This window comes from Rhinolophus hipposideros (assembly GCF_964194185.1).
Source record: "Rhinolophus hipposideros genome assembly, chromosome: 14".
Taxonomy (NCBI): domain Eukaryota; kingdom Metazoa; phylum Chordata; class Mammalia; order Chiroptera; family Rhinolophidae; genus Rhinolophus; species Rhinolophus hipposideros.
The window spans coordinates 47,126,138-47,148,027 of NC_138060.1; the positions used below are offsets into that span (position 1 = coordinate 47,126,138).

The 21,890-nt window shown below is 42.8% G+C and overlaps 1 protein-coding gene across 10 annotated transcripts in view; it reads left to right on the forward strand.

Moving 5' to 3' along the window:
* Positions 1–8,952: 8,952 nt before the first annotated feature.
* Positions 8,953–21,890, forward strand: part of RBMS3 (RNA binding motif single stranded interacting protein 3) — a gene marked incomplete at its 3' end in the record, with an annotated part of 1,241,782 nt that continues 1,228,844 nt past the window's right edge. For 7 of the 10 annotated variants that reach the window (XM_081071716.1, XM_081071717.1, XM_081071703.1 and 4 more), the window contains exons 1-2: positions 8,953–9,263; positions 10,149–10,375. In XM_081071716.1, coding sequence (XP_080927842.1) covers positions 9,101–9,263; positions 10,149–10,375 — 390 coding nt within the window. In that variant the 5' untranslated portion in view covers positions 8,953–9,100. Of the gene's footprint in view, positions 9,569–10,148; positions 10,376–21,890 lie in introns of all 10 variants that reach the window. The other 3 variants (XM_081071718.1, XM_081071719.1, XM_081071704.1) reach the window with 2 other exon arrangements.

The following is a 21,890-nucleotide window of genomic DNA, read 5'->3' on the forward strand; positions in this document are numbered from 1 at the left end:
AGCAATGTTTCCTTCTGTCCTTCATGCTTTAGCATGTAGCTACTTCTCCACAGAGAGATGGGGTCTGTGTCGCCTCCCCTTGAACCTGGGTGGGCCTTTGTGTTTGCCTCAACCAGCAGAGTATAGCAGAACTGACACCAGGTGACTAAGTCATAACGATGCCTTGTACTTCTACCCCCTTCTATTAGGTTCTTTGCTCTTGGAAGCCAACCATCATGCTGTGAAGGCTGCTTGGGAAGAAGCCCAAGCAGCCTTTGGTGAGCCCCATGTACAGAGGAACTGGGGCCCAGAGCTCCCAGCCAATAGCCAATACCAACTTGCAAGCGCTGTGAGTGAGCAATTGTCAACATGGAGCCTCCTCACCTAGTAGAGCTGCCCTAGCTGATGCTGCACAGAGCAGAGGCATGTCCTAGCCACCAACTTGTCTGTGTCACCAATGTGTGAGTAACATCTACTGTTGTTGGAGGACATTGAAGTCTGGGGTGGTTTGTTACACAGCACTAGATAATTGCTATACATACGAGTAGGTGGACGAAAGGATCGTGACATCTGAGTCAGACAGGCTTGTGGTCAAATCTCTGATTCTGCTACAAACAGGGTTGTCTCTTTAGTCATGTTACCTAGGCTATCGGAACCTTAGTTTCCTTGTGCATAAAATAGAGCTAGTATTGGCTACTGCCGAGAGTTATTATGATAATTAAAAGAGATGCTATATGGAAATGCCTAATGCTGTGCTTAATTTCTTTGATGATTGATCATCAACACTATTTCCCTGAGATGAGGAAGTTGAAGTTTTGCGTGCTCTCTGAAGAAAGAGTCTATGTACGTGGAGTAGGAGAAATCACTTGGAGATGGATAAGAAGAGTAAAGAAGACAGTTGGTGAAGAATTGTCAGAAGATGAGGAGGGAATTAAGACTGAGTAGGTTCTTGAGAAGGCTGGAGCAAAATGCAAGACAGAAGGCCAGCTAAGATCAAGAGCTGAAAAAGGCGTCAACTTTGGCAGTGAGGAAGTGACTGGTGACACATAACACAACAGTGTCAACAGAGGGCCAGAAGCCTGCATGCTGTGGGAAGTCAATATTAATAGTTGGTATTTAATTATGCCTTAATTTCTAAGCATGCATGATATCTTTAAGGGGCATGAGAATACTATTATATTAAAAAGGTATATATTACCCATTGGAATTTTAGTTTCCTTACTATAGTGGTCCTCTTTTCTCTAGAAATATATCCAGGTGAACCTTGCAACTCACCATCCACCCTCTATTGGTTTTCCCTATGATACAATTTATTATGTTTCTCGCTGTCTCTGGGGATTGTTGCCTGTGTGTTTCCTATTTTCTTTGAAATTCCTGGTTTTCCAAATTTTCTTGCCTAATTATTGCTGTAGCAGTACATACTCTGGTTACAAAATGAAAAGCAAATGATGCAGATAAAAGACAATGACTAGGGGCTGGCCCGGTGGCTCAGGCGGTTGGAGCTCCATGCTCCTAACTCCAACGGCCGCCATATGGGCCAGTGGGCTCTCAACCACAAGGTTGCCAGTTCAATTCCTCGACTCCCGCAGGGGATGGTGGTCTGCGCCCCCTGCAACTGGCAGCAGTGGCTGGACCTGGAGCCGGGCTGTGCCCTCCATGGCTAGGACTGAAAGGACAACAACTTGACTTGGAAAGGAGGTCTTGGAAGTACACACTGTTCCCCAATAAAGTCCTGTTTCCCTTCCCCAATAAAATATTTAAGGAAAAGAAAAAGACAATGACTAGGAGATCAATGGCCATCTCTAGAAACAAAAGATTTGCTATTAATAGATGGAAATGAAAGCATACCATTACAAACTACAGAGAGTTTCCCACCCTCACTTGGTTATTGAATGCTTTCAGTGTGCACTTAACTGCTTAGAAAATATCTACTGTTGTTATCTCAGAGTCTGAGCTGAAAGGAATTATAGGTTCCTCAATTCATAAAAAAGGAAATGGAGACTCAGACATGTCCTTGTGCAAAGTGACAGTTATTTACCTTCCTATAGTAGTTCAGGGAAATTGATACCAACACGTGATCATCAAAGAGGCCATTCTTGTTTTACTTTCATGAAGTCTAAATTTTCCAAGATGAGATGCAAAGTCATTTCTAAGACTTCACATAAAAGGTTTTTAATATTCATTCTCAAACATTTATTTAGTTCCCACCGTGTGCGAAGCACTGCATTAGGTGGGTCTTCTAAAATACACTATGCAAGGGAATGAAAGATAATTTGTGGCTTAAAAAGCCAAATTATGAAAATGCAATATTTATTAGGCACTTGTAAGATAAAAGGCACTTGCTAGAGCACCACCTCTGCAAAGCTTTACACCTCTGTAACATTGCTAGTTGGCTCAGTTGATAGGAGTGAGATGCTAATGAGAAATGGGTCAGGAGTTTAATTCTTGACAGCTATGCAAGGAATGTTAATTCTGCCCATTCACGTCTAAGACCCAATAAGTTACCATGTTTCCCCGAAAATAAGACCTAGCCAGACCATCAGCTCTAATGCGTCTTTTGGAGCAAAACTTATTATAAGACCCGGTCTTATTTTTTTTTTTCAAAATTAGTTTTTATTTTAATTTTCTATTAATTTGAAATATACTTGTAGCTTTTTAGACCCGGTCTTATTTTAAGAACGGGTCTTATATAATATAATATAATTAATATAATTATATATATAATTAATACATATAATATAATATAATATAATACAATACAATACAATATAATATAATGTAGGACCGGATCTTACATTAATTTTCACTCCAAAAGACTCATTAGAGCTGATGGTCCGGCTAGGTCTTATTTTCGGGGAAACACACTAGTTCTATGTTGACGGGAGAGTGGCGGGTAGAGCTGATGGTGGTCTGGTGACCACGCAGGAGCAATGAGTGGATACTAGAGGCAGGAAACAGCTATCCAGGGTGGACTCCCACAACTTTCCTCACTATAGGAGGCACCAGGCAGTGATGGGGATTGGAACACAGGACATGGGAGCTGCCGATATTGAAGAGAATTTGTTTGGGGGGATTAACACTTCTTCTCCACTTCTGATGTTTCTTTCCCTGTGTTGGGAATTCGAGTAGCATAACATCCCTGGGATCTCTCCTCTCTTTTACTCTCTCTGCCCCAGGAGAGGTGTTTTACTTGCCTAGTGAATTTGGGAAACATGAACTGAGCTTACTGGCCTCTTGCTTTTACTTCATGGTAGCTGCCTGGAGGGCGCGTGTACGCAAAGGTTGCAACAGCCCTACAACAACCCGACACAGCTGTGACTGAGTGCCCAATCCAGGTGTTCAGAAATAGGAAGACCATTTGCCTATAGATAAAAGCTACCTCCTCCAATGTAGACTTTTTCAGTAATAAAGGTGATGTTTGGGCAATGATCAAGTCTGGAACCAGCTCAACAAAGCTGGCATTCTGTACAAGATTCAGGAGGCCAGAACCCCCTCTTCTTAGGTCGGATTGCTCCAGTATTGCTGGGGCAGAATGTCCGGGACTGCTCTTAACACTGCAGAGTCCTGGAATATTTTCAGGTGACCTAGAAGGTAAAGTACAGAATCCCTGGGATTCCTATGTCCATACACTACACCTGTAACTTGAGCTAAGAATCCTGTGTATATTTGTACAAGTGAAAGGTCGGGGGAATCTTCCAAATAATGCCTAGAACAATGCTTAGGGCTTGTGGTGTATTCCTTAAGTTGCCTTGTTAGGCACAGGATACCAGCAACGTTGTATACACACGGACCTTTACCGACCATTACTGAGTGGAGTGAATATTTTCTTTTTCTTTCATGGTCACTCTCCTTTCTGAGGTGGGTTGGTATGGATTGTGAAGAAACTTGCCCTCACTTTCTGAAGAAAAGGACAGCCTGGGTGCGGTGGTGGGGGTCTTAAGATGCCTGCCTGCATGAGAGTCAGGACAAGTTCTGAATGGCCCCTGAGCTCCTGCCCAACCTCCTGAAGTGGGCTTGTCTGAAGTCCCTTAGAGTTTCTTTCCTGAGGACAACAAAAGCAGCCTATTTATTGGTTTCCGTTGCTATGAAGTGACCATCCTCAGAAGTGAGGCTGTTGCCTTAGCTACACATTTCTTTGTGGGCATAATCTTGTATTACACAGTACCAGGTCAGGAGCCGAGCAAGGCACAGACTCTGCTAAAATAGTCCCCTAGTGCTAGCCTCCTTTTATACGATAGGTTGTGGCTAATGCAGCTTAGAAATGACATGTCCGTTTCAGTCAAAGAAGAGGGCTATTTTAACACTGCCCTCTTCCCTCTCAAGTAGGGGTTTGCTTATTTTTATTCTTACATGTGTCAGTTAAAATAATGTCCCCAAGTAATCTTTTTCCTGATCATACTTACCCCACAGGGTTTTGGGGAGGACTGCAGGGAATCGTGTATGGAGCACACTTAAAAGCTAGTAGGCAGTGCTGTTATAATTGTGGTTGCTGTTCTCATCCTGGGGAAGGGAAGACTCAAGGGGGCTGGTGCCTGTCTTTAAATCGTGAGTAATTTTGTTTCATTCCATTCTATTCCCTCCCATCCATCCCATCCCATCCCATCCATTCCCTCCTGTCTCTTCCCCTCTCCTCCCCCTCCCTCCCATCCCCTCCCCTCCCCTTCTTTTCCCTCCCCTCCTGGCCCATCCATCCCATCTCCTCCCCTCCCTTTCCCTCCCTTCCCATTCATCCCATCCTATCCTATCCATTCCCTCTTGTACCCTCCCCTTCTCTTCCCTCCCCTCCCCCACCCTTCCCTCCCATCCCATCCCATCCCATCCCATGCCACTCATCCATCCCCTTCCATCCTCTCCCATATCATCCATTCCATCCCTCCCACCCATCCCTTCTCATTGATTCCATAGATTATTTCCAGTCATGGTAATTGTTGAGTACATTTCTATTTTGAATTTCATTTGCTACCTTCTGGCATCTTAAGTCCTTGATCCCTCCTTTGTTTTGTACTTCGTCTTCCATTTTGAGAGAAATCTTCAAGTTTTTTTTATATTTATTTTCAACATAGATGTATTCATTCAACTTAATTTATTCAACTTTCCATTATACATTAATAAGATGCTGGGGAAGGGGGTGTCTTTATGTCTCTTCTATCCTGAATCCATTTGTAGACTTTTGTCTCTTTTTCTTAAGGCAGTTCCAAATGCATCCCATGTGTGCTGACGTTTGAAAGGGCTGTAAAATTAAAGCTACGTAATTATGAATGCTATGAAAAAGGTTTTGACAACTTTTGGTGGCGTTTAATTCAAGTTAAACTCCTCTCATTCAAAATAACAAGCATCATGTTACTTATTATGTAAATGAGGTGGCAAGGCAGATGTTTTTCATCCTGGTGCATTCACTGGGGATTAATACATATAAAAACCAAGCAGGAGGGGCCTGTGTTCACCCTGGAAATTTGAATACGAGTTGAGCAACAGGAAGGAGCTGTTCTGTCCAATACAGGAGCCAATAACCACATGAACCTACTTCAATTTAAATGTTAAAATGAAATAAAACTTAAAAAAAACCACATGTCTTAGTCACACAATTCATGTGTTCAATAGCCACATGTGGCTGGTAGCCACTTATTGAAGAGCACAGGTATAGGACATTTCTATCATTGCAGGAAGTTCTATGGGACAGTGTCACTAACCATAGACATATTAAAATAGAGCTAGGGATGCTTGTAGATTCGTCTTATCAATTGGAACTTTACCCATAAGGATTTGTTGGAACCTCTCAGGATGCGTGTAGATGTATAAAGAGCCAAGAGATGAAGGAGTTGCGATCAGGTTGCTGCTGGTTGAGTGCCATCTCCCCATATCATGAGGATATGCTAGAGCTGTGCTTCTCAGTCTTTAAATGTGTGTACACATCTCCTGGAGATCATAGAGTGCACATACTGATTGAGGGGCTTGATTGAGTAGGTCTGGGGAGGGCCTGAGAGTTCGTAACTGGCTCCCAGGTGCTGCTGCTGCTGCTGCTGCTGCTGATCTGGGGACCACACGTGAAGAATCACTGATTTACAGCATTGAATCCCAATCTTGGCCACATACCACAATCACGTGGGGAGGATGACAAACTACTGATGCCTAGATCCCACCTGCAGAGATTTGGATTAATTTATCTGGGGTATAGTGTGGGCATTCAAGATTTTTGAAAAGTTCCCCACGTGATTAAAATTTAGAACCATTTACGGTGATAAAGCAAGTCTGCTAAATCTGAGGACCAGAAGCCCTGGCTTCTCCTGGAAGTTTGTCAGTCTCAGGCCCCAACCCTATCCTGCTGAGTCATAATCTGCATTTCAACAACATTCCCCAGGTGATTTCATGTACATTTAAGGTGAGAACTGATGCACTAGATAGCTTTTAAAAGTAATGTTATTGATCTAAGTATATGTGCTTTCAAGAAATTCTTTAAAAGTGACAAATTTTGTTAGTTCCAAAAAATATTGGGGCACATAATTTAGTCCATACTTATGCCAAATCAGTGAAGGTTTATTAGACTGTCATTGCACAGATACAAAGTTGGTGGTTCCTGCTATGTCGTCACAGAAGATATCAATAATCCCAGCAGAGTAGAAACTGTGGACTTTAAGTCTAAATGGAACGTCAAGAATAACCAAGGTTTTTAGGACCAAGTACTACATGTTTGCATAAAATTTATTATTCAAGATAAAGTGGTATTTCCTTTCTAAGTAAATTAATGGCTTTTGGTTTTTAGAAAACTATATACTTCTAATTCATTACCAGAGACTACAACAGAGATACATTCTTAATTTATGTAATTTTTCATTATGCAACACTAAGATCCTGGGGGTGTCTTCACACAAAAAAAAAGTTTCTAAGATTGTATTTTTCTAATGAGTCTTTCTGAGTAGTATTTTAGGGGAACAGTGCCAAAGATAATTATACTATAGGAAAGTCAAGTTTTGTGGTGCATTAGAGCAGTGCTTCTCAAACTTGAATGTGAGAGGAATCACTTGGAGATCTTGTTAAAATGGAGACTCTGATGCAGTAAGGCTGGGGTGAAGCCTGAGACTCTGTATTTCTAACAATACAAGTGTAGAGATGCTATTGGTTCATCGACCATATTCTCAGTAGCAAGAGGTTGGATGATTCTTGCAGGACAGACACCTTTTTCTAAACTCTTGTCTCAGTGATTCAAAAAATCAAATGGTCTGGTATAAGTAATAAGAAGGGTGATATTCTTGAAAGTCCTGATTTGCTCATTTGAATCATTTGAACGACAGACATCAAAAGGTGAAAATTATTCATAGACCAATCATTAATTGAAAGGAAATTGGGAAATGAAATCATTTGAGGGAAAAGAAAAATAGTAACACAAATACCTCAAATGACTACTGGGGCAAAATTTTCAAAATGTTACAAGCTGTCTGCATGCTTGAAGTAGCAATTTACATGCATAATTAGGTGCAATCAACAGTTTTGAAATGTAATATATTTTCTGAGCCCATATTTACTTATGACAGATGCAAAGAAAAAATTCAGTGTCTTCAAAAAAATAGAAGGGCAGAGAAAGTAAAAATATTTGCATATAACAATGGGAATCTTTACAAGCACATGCCTAAATTTAGAACAATTTAGCTCAAGTATTGTATCTTTATTTTGATTCAATCTTCATTTAAGCTTTAAAGAAGTTCACAAACACATTTTAGAAATAACAAGCATGGAAAAATGATAACTTACCAGTCAGCTGTTCCAGCTCCTGTGGGAACTGACATGTAATTTTTATTCCTACACTGTAGAAGGGAAATCTATCAAATTCCAAACTTTATTGCACAAAATACCATTGACTTTCTTCCTGCCTTCAGAAGGGGCCTCATTATTTGAAGATACCAAATATCTTTTAGAATAATTTATATAAAATGATTAATTAAACTGGCTATTTCTTCTTCCTAAATCAAGATCTTCCGATGAGTGCTCATGGTGAATTTGTATTATCTTACTATTTTCCGTATAATAGGCAGTGAATGTTGGGTGCTCACTATGCACCAAGGCACTCGGCTAAGTCCTTTACACAGATAATCTAATTTACCATTATAAAAATACTATAAGAATTGATTTATTACAATGTACTGGGAGGAAATAGGAAATAGAGAGTAAGTAACTTTTTTAAAGGCACACAGCTCTGTATTTTCTTGGCTTGTACATTACTACATAAGGGGTCATACTGTTACTTAAAAAGTATAGTGAATCTCAGACTAAAGCAAGCTCATTTTATTTTTAACAAGTTCCCAATTTAGGAAATGAGCTTACAATATACTTTTTAAAAGAAATTTTGGAAAAACAGAATGAGTAATTCCTTCCCCAAACTTTCTTTCCAAAAGCACGCTCACACTGCATCCAGATTGGCTGCCTACACTGATTAAATTAAAGTGGCAATTAATTTCTGTCACACTACAGGCAGTCAGATTATGAGATTGCATTGAAGGATGAGACCTAAGGATGTGTTCTTGTGTGACTGCATTTACTGGGGCAGTGGGTCTCGATATGTAAAAGTTGTCTTTAAGTTAATGCAAAACAGTCACGAGATGAACAATGCAATTTTCTAGTTTCATTAGGCAAATGTTATCCGTGATACATTATACGTTAGGGAAAAAAGCCACCCTCTGCTAAGAAATGAATAGTTCATTTATCTCCTGATCCATTTGGGGGCATTATGGAACTCAAAGCCTAGAACAATGGGCTTTATTTAATATTAAACAGGTTCTTCATAACCCGTTCTCTCTCGTAGCTGCTGGTAGGTGCCTCCTGGATGTGCAGAGTTGCAGTGACAGTTCCCGTGAAGTTGTAAGCTACTCCCCAGGACCGAGTGGCGTTAAATTTAGAAGTCATCCTGATCACCTGACGGTCGGTGAGCCCCGATTTCAGAATTTCCAAGCCTACCCTTGTCATCACTATGTATCTATATTTATAGACGCGGCTCACAGCCTGGGCTGGGGTCACCTCGGGAACCTCCTGGAGACCTGCCCTGCCGAGGACGCCCTTCCAGCACGGGAGAGCTGGCCACTTGGGAGCGGCGGCGCCCAGCTGGCGCCCACCCCGGGGTACATTGCAGTAAATGCCTGGCATCGACTTCTCGCTTCTCCCTCCGCTTCCCCCATCGACCCTCCACTGCCAACCTTTACGCCAAACTCGGGCGCGCTGCGAGACCCGCGTCCACGCCATCCACGCGGGGCCCCACCCCTTCCCGGTTCTAGCCCGCGATCCGGCCAGAGGCGAGGGTAGGTGGATTTCCTGCCGGGAATTTGCCGCTGGCTTCTTGTCTTGACTCCACTTCTCTAGTGCCCGGCTGTGTGGCGCGCAGTCGCCGGCGGCGGAGCAGACCGCGGCGCCGGGGCTCGGAGACACACACCGGCGCGCTCGCCGGCGGGGCTGACCCCGGAGACGCGCTCGGCCGCGGGAGGGAAGCACGGAGCCGGGGCCGGAGTGGAGGCGGGGGTCGCCTGCGGTTGGGGGTGGGCGCACCAGCCGCCAGCCCTCCGTATGCGCGTCGCCCTTCAGTCCTCGCCGCCACCACCTTGCACAGGTCGGAAAATCCTCCTTCCCTGGGCTCTTCCGCGTCGGGGAGGGGGCAGAGGTGAGGGGTCGGCGCCGGCTCCGCGGGCGGGGATGGGAGATGTCACTTACACCCGGAATTTCCCATTGCAGTCAGTTTCGCCTGGCGAATCCCGGCGGTCGGTTGTGTTCTTCCTGTAACTTTGTTCAGAAGGTGGGAGGGGAGGGGAAGCGCCGACGGGCCCCGGGAGAGCCTGGAAAGCGACGAGGCTCGGGAGGCCGGGCTGGAGAGCGAGTCCCCGGGGGGCGCCGGGGCTGGGCGCGCGGCGGGGAGGCGTCGCCGCCGGGATGCTCTCCGCTTAGCGGGACCGCCTGAAGGCCACCGCTCCAAGGACACGCGGCCACCCGCGCGTCGCGCTCCCCGGCCCAGACGCCTCCGGAGCCCGAGCCCAGCAGGCGAGCGGAGCTGCGGGGAGCGCGGGCGCAGGGCGGCAGGAGGGAGGGCGCGCGGGAGGCGGCCCCTCCTCGGCGAGCCATGCGCGCCACGGGCAGCTGAGGCGCCGCCGGGCGCCGCTGCCAAGTCTCCGCTCCGCTTTTGTCTTGCCCTCCAGTGAATGGGAAGATGGAGATGGATGTTGAGGGAGTTTCTCCGCGCCCGGAGCCCATCCCCCGCTCCCAGGGGGCTGGCGGAGCCTGCCAGGCGCCGTCACAGCCGCCCCAGCCCCAGCCCCAGCCGCAGCAGCAGCTGGCTCAGGATGAACTGCCCGGCGAGTGTGCAGGAGCTGAGGACAGCGACGACCCTGAGGCGAGACCCAACGGCGAGAAAGGAGAGAGCAAGGTAGGTCCACAGTGTTGGCGCTGTGACACCTTTTGAACAAAACCGAGGAGCTCCAGTAGTGGCTGTCACTTTAACCCCTCCGCTTCCCCCACCCCCTTCCCTCATTCGTGTGGTGGTGGGGGTTGCAGAGTGGGGAAGGCGTGAGATCTCAGGGAATCGATGGGCGATAGTGACTTTCTGAACTGGAAGGCGTGTACTGAAGTCTGTCCTGGTTTCGGTCTTCAGCGGTCTGTGCAGAGAAAAGTCTTCCGGTAGGTGAGAGCAGTACTGAGACCTCTGCTTGCCGGCGCGGTATAACCGAGGCGTATTTGGATGATCTAGGTCAGGGGGAAGCATGTGTCTTCAGGAGCTGCCAAGTGGCTTCTGAGACTCCTTGGAGGGAGGTGACAGCAACCTAAAGATGACAACAATGGGCGCAAAGTTTGGCTTCTTTGGAGAATGGAGATCACTGCTCAGCCCAGCTCTAAGCTTTTGGTCCTACTCTTCACCTGGCACCTTCCTACCTAGGCAGCCAGGGACCGAGTGCCTGGCAGCAGCTGAGCCCTGTAAATCTTTGCAGCCTGCTGTGTCATTGTAGACCAGGGGATAGCTACTACTTAGTGTGGAGAGAGGAGGTCTTCAGGTAATTGGATTCCAGTAGGAAATGGCTCAAACGCCCTTCTCGGGTGCTGAGGTTTCTTAGGTTGAGGTAATTGTAAAGTAGAAGAAATGGCATAGAAAATAATGCCTTTGGTAATAATATTAGAGTCTATGTATGACAGCTTTGTGTCTGAGTACAGTCTTCTTTCTCCATGCACACTAAGAGTTCAGTTTTGTGGAAGCTAGGGTTGTTTAGTTGGATGTGTGTAAAGTGTACACATGTATTTGTTAATACATTTTGAAACTGGGTGTTCATGTTGGGGAAAAGTTGGTTCAAGAAATCAGGCTATTGGAAGCAAAGAAAGGTCAGTCAATACACTTTCGCCCTTCTCTCACTTAAGAAAGTATATAAGAAAGTAGTCACTTCTGGCTAGAAAGCAATTGCATGTCACGAAGTGCTCCTCCTAGGAGATTGCCTTGGTTTCTGTTGGACCTTTCCAAAGGTGCTAGTGAATTAAACAAATATCTGAAACATATTGGGATAACATTGAGTGTTGCTGTTCTGTGTTTGGAGACAGGCTCACTTAACAAGTTGGTATCTCTGAATGTTCAAAATCGTTTCTGCATTTTGGAACTGAGCTAAGGATTAAGATTGTTGTTTATCTAGCAAAATCAATATTGTAATTTAAATGGCAGTGTACTAAGAAACCAGAATTTGAACACACACTAGACTGGACTTGGGTGCCTTACAATTGCATACAAGATTTACATTGTAAAAATGATGATGAATTTTAATATTGTAATATCCTCAGCTTTCCAGTCACTCTTGATTTCATGAATATTTAATTCTGTCATGACTGCATATATTTACTACTTTAAGTGACTCTCTGTGCTTAGTTTTATGAAATAACCATAACTGAGCAGCATATTACCTAATTGAACTTTAAGTCTCTTTTGCAAAATAGGTGTGGGGAATAATTAAAATATACAGCCAGTGCTGCCATTTCCATGTTGTTGGTTCATATGTCCTGAGCATGAGAAATCCCTGCCATCAGCAAAAATCTGTGCTTATTTGTTTCCCTTGGATGCACCATACAGACTGTCTAGTGTTCTACTGGTTGTGAGGAATGAGGGAGGCAGTGCACTACAAATATTACAGCAGGTGAAGAGAGGACTGAAAGCCGGTTGATTACAGTTCGTTAATTAGCATGTGCAGATAATTGAGTATTCCACTGATATGATTTGCTTTAGTTTGTCTGCAATTTCTTGAGGTGGAAACAAAATAGTACTTTTTTCCCCTCCAGGTGTTTGCCTTAAAAAAGATACTGCATCCTTCTCTTAACCCAGAAATCAGCTGTGTTAACCCTTTGCTTGTCTCTGGTATGCTCCTACTGTTTCTTCAGAATTTGAGGATGGTTTCTGTGTTTGACTTTAATAACTTCTTGTCTTTGGTGGATACTAAGGCAAATTATAAATTGGTTTTCCGTAGCAAATCCTGATTTTATTAGGGGGAAGGGCTTTGGTGTCTAACCAAATTATTGTACTAAAATATGAATGGAAGACAAACTGGGATAAAGTGGAATATGATTTTGCCAAGTTGTTTGGGGTGAGGTGGGGAGATTATCATGGTAGGATTTAAACAGTAATGTACAAATGTGATGTATTGGACTATTATTTTTTTTCTCACTCATAAGAATAATAAAATACGAATTTCGAATAATGTATTATTTATCTTAACTCTTCCCCCAAGCAAGGGTACTGTAAATAGGATGTCAATGGATATTAAGCCCCTAGCCCCCATAAGTTTCGGGGGAATAATGGCATTAATTTTTTTTTTTTCAGATTCGGTTTGGAGTCATGATTTATTTTCTCATGAATTTACCCTGGTTGTCTTGTTGGAAAAGAAATCAGAGCTTAGTGCCCAATCAACTTGTCTCTTAAATTGCAGATTCACGGTCATATGTCTTCAGAAAGTCTCCAAAATAGGAAGAAAGGTTAGAAAACTGGATCAGTGAAGGGATTTTTTATGCCAGAGTTTCTTGACGTGATTGGCACTCTCTGTTCCTAGAATAACAATGCCTGACTCCTCTCTAGCAAATACTCTTCAGAGAAATGTTAAAGCAGCTATATGCTATATACGCTTTGAGTTCATGAATTGAAGAAGACCTTACATTGACCACTTATTCTTCCTCTGCGCTTTAAGGCACAGAACAGCTGTCTACTCTCTTTGCAGTGACATCCAAAGATACTGTGGTAAGCCCCTTTGGGGACCTAGTGAGATATTTCCTCACCCATTATCTCAAGAACGTCTTCCTCATATCTGAAAAGAGATTCTCTACACTGGCCAATGGACAAAGCTCTTTTCTTCTAGTCTTACAGATGAAGGTTAAATGGTCACTCTCCTTGAATAAGAGATCTGCATATCCTCAAAAGTGTTCTGGACCTTGGGTTGGATCATCCTCAAAACTTTCTCGCAGCGTTTTCTGTAGGCCTTAAATAGCCCATCCTTTTGGTGCCTTTGAAAACCCTTCTGAAATGCTTTGCTTATGCTAAATAACTCTTAGGTGTAGTTCTGAAATTTTGTCTGGAAAAGTTGAAAAAAGTTCTTTCTCTTGAGGATCAGTACCCCGATATCTTACTCCATCTGTTAACAAGTTACTTGTACAAATGCGTTAATTCTTCTCCTGATCCCAGATGAGTGGTATAAATGATTCTTTCTTGTCTGCTTTAGCTTCATCTCATTCATATGTTTTCCCTTTTTCTTCCTCTCCCTCTGCCTTCCCCCTCCCCCATGATGTTCTTACGTGTATTGAGTTTGTATTTATGGCCCAGATGTGAGGTATCGTGACCAAACTCTCTTTTTCGTTCAGCTCTCATTCAAGCCTTGCCTTGTAAGATGTGTTATCTTGAGGTTTTGGACTAGAGAAGCTCTGCGCTGTTGCTGCCGATGGTGTTTCATGACGAATATGACTCCCGATTCTCACCTCAACTGCATTCTATCAGTGATGCTTTCCTAAACCATCAGTCTTACAGAGGGTGCTGTTGGGAATCTCTTACCCAGCCTGTCCAGGATATTTTCTAAAGCCTTTTATTTGTGAACTAACTTTGGATTTATAGAAGAGTTGCAAAGCTAAGACAGAACTTCCCCTGATGTGTGTACATGCCAACGACAACATTACTGTTGGTACAGTGCTGTTAGCTGAACTTGTCCTGTCAGTTTTCGTTGAGGGAATATGTTACATATTGATGTTTTCCATTCTATCCTTTGAGGATTTAAGACTTTCTTTACACCTGAAAGGCTCTATGAGAAGGTATTTAAGAGACAAATTTAACTTCAGGTTAACTCTCCCCCCCACATTTTTATTTTCTGGTGGGTAGACATAGCTTGTGAAATGCAAAAGTTGAGGTCCCTGGAGCTCTCTGTCACACTGCAGTGAGCCCTGCGAGAGTTACATCTTTGGCAAAGCTCTCGAGTGCTGTTAACTTATGGAGAGTGATAGCCTTTTTTATTTTATCCTGAAAAACATTCGTGCTCCAGGTAAGATAGGGTTTGTCAGTATGCAGAGGACAGCAAAGTCTCAAGTGGCAAGTAGAGGAGAAAAGGCTATCGATAACATCAAGACAGTTCACTTTGATGCCTACCCCCTTGGGTGTTTGTTCCTAGCGTGGAAAATAATGGAAGCCCTTTTGTTTTTGTGTTGTGTTAGCCAGGATAACTCTTACTTCCAGCACAGAAGTAGAAACTTGCCCACAGGAGGTAGGATACCATTGGCGATTAAGAGTGAAATCGGAAAGACCTGTATTTGATCTTCGCTCTTTTACTAGCTGTTAACCTCAGATAAGGGCTTCACCTTTCTAAACCTCAGTTCTTTCTTCTGTAAAACAGGAATAATTCTAGTGACTACCACTTATGGTTATTGTGTGGCTTGAATGAGATAAAGCACATAAAGGTCTTGATTCAGTGCTTCATAGGTGCCAACTGCTCAGTAATTGTTAACAGTAGTAATTGTAATTATTATTATTACCATTGTGGTCCAGGGTTCTGAAAAGGAGAATGAGTTGGGGCTCCAGACTCACCTAGGATTTTCAGTTTCCCTGAGGGTTGTGGGGTTGCCAAAGATAAAAGTGCACTGCTGTACCATCCAACCAGCTTGGTGCTCAATGACCCAGTTTTGGCCTGCTGGCCTCGAGATGCTCCCATGTCTTTTCCTGGTGGGCAGGAGGTTAGGAAAGAATTATCCTTTATGCTGACTTGTCAATAGACTGCTTCTCTTTCGTCAGGAAAGCCGACGAGGACCAGGATGGAAGGACCCTACATCACATATGTGTCCTGCTTTCACACATTACATTTATGGCCTCTCAAGAGGACAGGAGGGAACTTACAAGGCTTAAAAAAAAAAAAAAAAGTTGTATCCATTAGGGCTCTTTGGTTGCAAGCAACAGAAACTGATTTGAGCAAAAAAGGTATTTTATTGTAAGGTGATCACAGAATCAAAGAGAAAATGATAAAACTGGTTTCTGGGAAATACTGAAGCCAGAGAATCTCAGAAGACCTAAGTAGAAGAAAGTGATGAATGGGCTCTCAAGGGCACTGACATAGAAGAATGAATGCCACCCGTTTTTTGTTTCGGTTTGTTTTTGTTTTTGCCTTTATGTCGCTCAGCTGAAGAGCCAGAGTCCATGGAAAGGATATCTAATTGGCCTTGCTTGGATCAGATACCTGCTTCTTGGTCAGGGAATGGTGGCTAAGCACACACGTGTGCATGCACACACATGCACAAACAATAAGTGTGTGTGTGTGTGTGTGTGTGTGTATATATGTGAGTGTGTGTGTATATGAATGTGTATATATATGTGTATATATATGAATAAAATAGCCTTTCTTGAGAAAATAGGTAGCAGCCTTCACTCAAAACCTCCCCCAAACCCCACATCTCTGTCTGTCATGTACATCCCATCCCATCCCATCTTTTTCCATTGGCTTTATTATTCTTACTTCTCTGTGGACCTCTGTGTACTTTACACACTTGGGTCTGGGAACTGCTGTGGACAACCTTGTGTCAAGTTTGAGATTGGGTGGAGGCATTTTTACGAGATTATCTTCCTTTTCTCATGAACTCAGCCTTGGCAGAGTCGAAATCAGTTGTAAGAAAAATCAATTTTCTTAGACTAGGCTGTTGTCTTCACTTGTAATTTTTTTGTAAAGCATTCTTAAGTTCAGTCAGAAATTAACTGTGAGCAGCAGAAGGAGTAGAGGCTCTGCTAGTGTATTCTTCATAAATGACCACTTCACACATTTTTAAAGGTAAAATGTTGACCTGTCTAGCAGTCATTAGAAGTAGCCAAGTGCAATAATGCTGTGGGACACGTAGAGACACCGGCTAATGAGTGACTCCCCTTTACTTGGTTTGCTCCCCCAATAACCAAAGGCGCAGGTCATATCCCATTCACAACGAGTGGCTGGCTCTGCCCTGTCTCTCCTCCTCATGCTTCTACCGCCATCTCTTTCTCAGGGTTGCGTCCCCCTTCCCAGGTTCGACTCCCTATATTTTACAGTCTATTTCCTTTATAAAGTAAGATTTCTTGGCATATAATTACAGCAGTAAATTTCACCCTTTTTAAATATACAGTTTAATGAGTGCTGACAAATGTCTATACTTGTATACTCCCCACCTCAAATAGGATGTAGACCATTTCCCTCATCTCCATAGAGTTCCTTTGGGTCCCTTTGCCTACAATACCCTTACTCCATCCCAGCCTGTTCCAAAATTTCGCATAAATGGAGTCAAATGGTGTATAATCTTTGGCATCTGACTTCTTTTGCTTAACACAATATATTTGATATTAACTCATTTTGGTGTATCAGTAATTCCTTTTTCTAACTGGGTAGTATCTCGTTGTTTGGATGTACCACGTGTTGTTTATTCATTTATTTCTTGATGGACATTTATGCTTTTTACAGATTTTTGGCCTTTTTTATTTTAAGATTTTTATTAAAATACAGCTAACATGCAATATGGTATTAGTTTCAGGTGTACGCCATAGTTATTCAACATTTATATACTTAAAGAAGTGATCACCATGATAAATCCAGCAACCATCTTACACTGTATCACGCTATCCAATATTATTGACTATATTCCCTGTGCTGTATATTACATTTCCATGACTTATTTGTTTTATACCTGGAAATTTGAACATCTTATCTATCTTCACCTTCTCCCCCATTTAAAAATTTTTCAATTACAGTTGACATTCAATATTATTTTACATTAATTTCAGATATATAGTATAGTGGTTAGACATTTATATAATTTAAGAAATGACTAGCTTAGTATCCACCTGGCACTATACATAGTTATTACCATATTATTGACTATATTCCCTATGCTTTACTTTACATCCGCATGCCTGTTTTGTAACTATTAGTTTGTACTTCCTAATCCCTTCATATTTTTCACCCTGGCCCCCAAACCCCTTCCATCTGTCACCCCAAGAAATCTAGTGCCCATCTGACACCATACATAGTTATTACAATATTATTGATTATATTCTTTACGCTATACCCTACATTCCCATGATTACTGTGTAACAACCAATTTGTACTTCTTAATCCCTTCCCCTTTTTCGTTCACCCCCCAACCCCCTTCCCATCTGGCACCCATCAGTATGTTTTCTGTATCTATGAGTTTGTTTTTGTTTTATTTCATTTTTTAGATTCCACATATAAGCGAAATCACATTGCATCTGTCTTTCTCTAACACTCCAGATCCATCCATGCCCATGCGGAAGGCCAGAAGCCATTCTCTTCCATGGCGGAACAATATTCCATTGTACATATATATATGTACCATCTCCTCTTTATCCATTCTTTCATCTACAGATACCCAGGCTCCTTCCACATCTTGGCCATTGTAAACAATGCTGCAATGAATGTGTGGATGCACATGTCCCCTTGAAATAGTGTTTGGGTTTCTTCAGATAAATACTGGATTACTGGGTCCTTCCTTGTCTCTTGTTATAGCCTTTGTTCTAAAGTCTATTTTATGTGGTATAAGTATTGCTGTCCCAGCTTTGTTTGTTTGTTTGTTTGTTTTGTCTCTATTTTCATGAAATACGTTTTTCCATCCCTTTACTTTCTGTCTGTGTGTATATTTCAATCTGAAGTGAGTCTTTTATAGGCATCATATGTTTCCTTATCCATTCAGCCCTCCTATGTCTTTTGAGTGGAGTATTTAATCCATTTACATTGAAACTAATTGTTGATAGATATGTAGTTATTGCCATTTTATTATACATAACTTTGATCTTTTTAAAATTTCATCTTAAAGAAGTCCCGCTAACATTCCTTGGTTTGGTGATGATGAACTCTAGCTTGTTCTTGTCTGGGAAACTCTTTATCCTTCGATTTTAAATGATAGCTTTGTTGGGTAGAGTAACCTTGGTTGTAGGCCCTAGCTTTTCATTACATTGAATATTTCCTGACAATCCCGTCTGGCCTGCAAAGTTTCTGTTAAGAAATCAACTGACAATCTTATGGGAGCTTCTTTATAAGTTACTGGTTGCCTTTCTTTTGCTGCTTTTATGATTCTCTCTGTCTTTAACCTTTGCTATACTAGTCATAATGTGTCTAGGTGTGGGCCTGTTTGGGTTTATCTTGTTTGAGACTCTCTGCACTTCCTGGACTTGTCTATTTTCTTTGCCAGGTTAGGAAAGTCTCCAGTCATTATTTCTTCAAATAGGTTCTCAATACCTTGCTTTCTCTCTTATCCTTTTGGTACCCTTATGATGTGAATGTTGTTATGCTTGATGTCTTCCCAGAGGTCTCTTAAAACTGTTATCATTTTAATTTTTTTTTCTTTTTGCTTTTCTGATGTGGTGTTTCTATTACCTTGTGTTCCAAATCGCTGATTTAATCCTCTGCTTCATCTAGTCTGCTGGTGATTCCTTCTAGTGCTTTCTTCATTTCAATTACTATATTCTTCATTTCTGACTGGTTCTTTTTTTATGGTTTCTATGTCCCTTTTTATGATTATATCTCTTTGTTGAAGTTCTCATTAAGTTCCTTGAGCATCCTTATAACCAGTGTTTTGAACTCTGTATCTGGTAGGTTGCTTGCCTACATTTCATTTAGTGCTTTTTCTGGAGTTTTCTCCTGTTTATTTATTTGGGATGTATTTCTTTGTTTCCTCATTTTGGCTACCTCTCTTTTTGTTTCTATGTACTAGGTAGATCTGCTATGTCTCCCAGCCTTGGCCAGGTAGCCTTATATACTAGGTGCCCTGGCACAGTCTCTGGTCACTTGTTCTGGGTGCTCCAAGAATGTCCCTTGTGTGGTTTGTGTGTGCCCTCCTGTTATAGTTGAGTCTTGATTGCTATTGAGTCTTGATTGCTACCTTAGTTGGTGGGGTTGACCCTCATGATGATTGGCTGTGAAGTTTGGCCATATCCACAGCTTACAGGCTGCTATGCAGTGGGCTTACTGCACTGAGTGGGATTCACTCTAGCAGGTTCTGGTGCCTGTTGAGATCGCCCTTTGTGTGTGCTGCTTGTGGGGCTAATTGGGTGGTACTCTGTTGTTATCTGAAATCAACCTCCATGTATATTGGTTCTGAGGCCTCTTGCAAGGGCCTCTGGTACAAGCCCAGATCAGCCATTGCCTGTGACTGCCCAGGGACTACCTGGTAGGAGCTACAAAGCAATCCATGGTTGTATGCTGCCTGTGCTAACCCTGGGGTCATGTGGAAGAGGCCACGCAGGAACTGAGGATGGCTGTCATCAGTACCTGGCCTGGGGTAGCTCCATAAAAACCCAGAGCACCCCATGGCCTGCTGCCACCTGCTAATTTCTTTAAGGTTCAGTCCCTGATAAAGCCTCGTATGGTACATGAATTGGATGAAGCAGGGTCTCAGGGAGTCACTAGCGTGGGAAGAATTGTGGTCACCAGGTTAATGTAGACTCTGGTTTCATGCCAGCACTGAGCCTGGAGTAACTCAGCAAAAGTCTCAGAACACATTGAGGTGAGCCGCTACCTGGGTCCTGTGGACAAAGATAGGTTTTCAAGAAAGAGTTTAATGGGGTGGGGTGGGGTGGGGTGGGGAAGCTGGTTGCTATCAGAGAAATTACCTCTGGTGTGTTGGGCGAGCTGAATGGGGTGGGGTCTCAGAGAGTTAGGCGGGTAGATCAGTGGAGTTCACCAGGCCAATCAAATTCAGATTTGGCTGTCTGCGGGTGGGCTCAATGAAGGAAAGATGGCAACTCCCTGCTGGCTGCATGAGAGAAGAACCCCATACAGGGAAAATGGTGACTGTCCTCCAGCCCTTGCTCTGAAGCCACATACCTAAATCTGACCCCCGTATGCTTCCGACACCCTCTGAGTTACTCTCCCCTCTCTGGAGCCCAAGGTGAGTGCCTGGGAGTGAGAAAATCTGTGTGCAGGCTATTTAAGAGGATGTCTGGGTTTCTTGCAGCCTTTTGTCCCACTCAGATGGTTGGAATCCCCAGTGTTTTTCACAACCAGATATTGTGTGGACTTCTCTCCCCAGTACTCTGGGCTGGGGAGGTGAGTGTGGGACTGGCGTCTCCCCTCTTCTCAGGGGGGAACCTCCATGACTGAGATATCTCTCCTGGTTCCTAACCACCACATGGAGGTTCGGGGCCAGCTTGTTTTGCTTCTCCACCCCTTCTACCAGTCTCCACTGGGCTTCTTTATATCCTTAGTTATAAAACTTCTGTTCAGCCAGACTTCATATGGTTCTCCAGGTTGATTGTTCTATAATTTAGTTGTAATTTTAATGGGTTCACAGAAGGAAGCAGGCACAGTGTTTACCTACTCCACAATCTTGGCTCTCTCAGATTTTGACTTTTATGAATAAAACTCCTATAATTTTTTTTTTTTCCTTTTTTGTTAGACATACGTTTTCTTTTTTCTTGGGTGTATTTCTAGGAATGGGACTGCTGGGTTGTATGGTAAGTTTAACTTTATGAGAAGCTACCAATCTATTTTCAAAAGTAGCTGTTCAAAATGTTCCGATCCATCATGTGTTCCCACCATCAATACATGAGAATACCAGGTGCTCCACATCATTGTCAACACTTGGTATTGTCAATATTTTTAATTTTAGTCATTCTAGTAGGTGTATAATGATATCTCATTGTGGCTTTACTTTGTATTTCTTTATTAGCTCATGATGTTGAACACCTTTTCATGTGCCTGTTTGCCATCTGTATGTTTCTTTGGTGAAATGTCTGTTCACATGTTTTGCCCATTTTTTAAAAAATGTGTTGTTTGAATTCTTATGATACCATCTAGTATTTTCACATAAGTTTAGGTTTCAGAAACCCTGGTGGGTGTTTGAGGAGATTACAAAGCAAGGTCGCATTTTGAGTTTCCTTTCTTTGGGTTGTTGGTGAACTAACATTATTGGGCATTTATCATGTGCCAGACATGGAGCAAGATAGATTCAAACTGGGTGATCTCATTTTATGCTTTTCAGTAATCCTTTGAAATAGCTATTATTAGCCCTAAGGTCACGTAGCTAGTATATGGCAGAGGAAGGATTTAAATTTAAGTCTGCCCTACTCTTACCCTTTCCATCTCATCAGGTGCGATTCACACCTGTTTTCCACAACTTACTGGTTAGTGTCCCAGCCCGAACTGCTTGCACTCCTCTGGGTGTTTTTAAAGTAGCCCTCAGGTGAAATAACACTGCTGGCATTGACATACAAATCAGGACATTGAGCTTAAGGCAAAAGAGTGATCCCAGTTTTATTTCAGTCCGGAAAAATTCCTATCCATTTCATAAAGTAGAAAAGGGATAATTCTCCAGAGAAGTGGAAGGTTTGAGGTATTCATTTGCATGTCAGTACCCAAGGATATCCATCTCTCAGCTAAATTGCAGTGCAATAGTTACACAGAAGGCTAGGGTAGGATTAA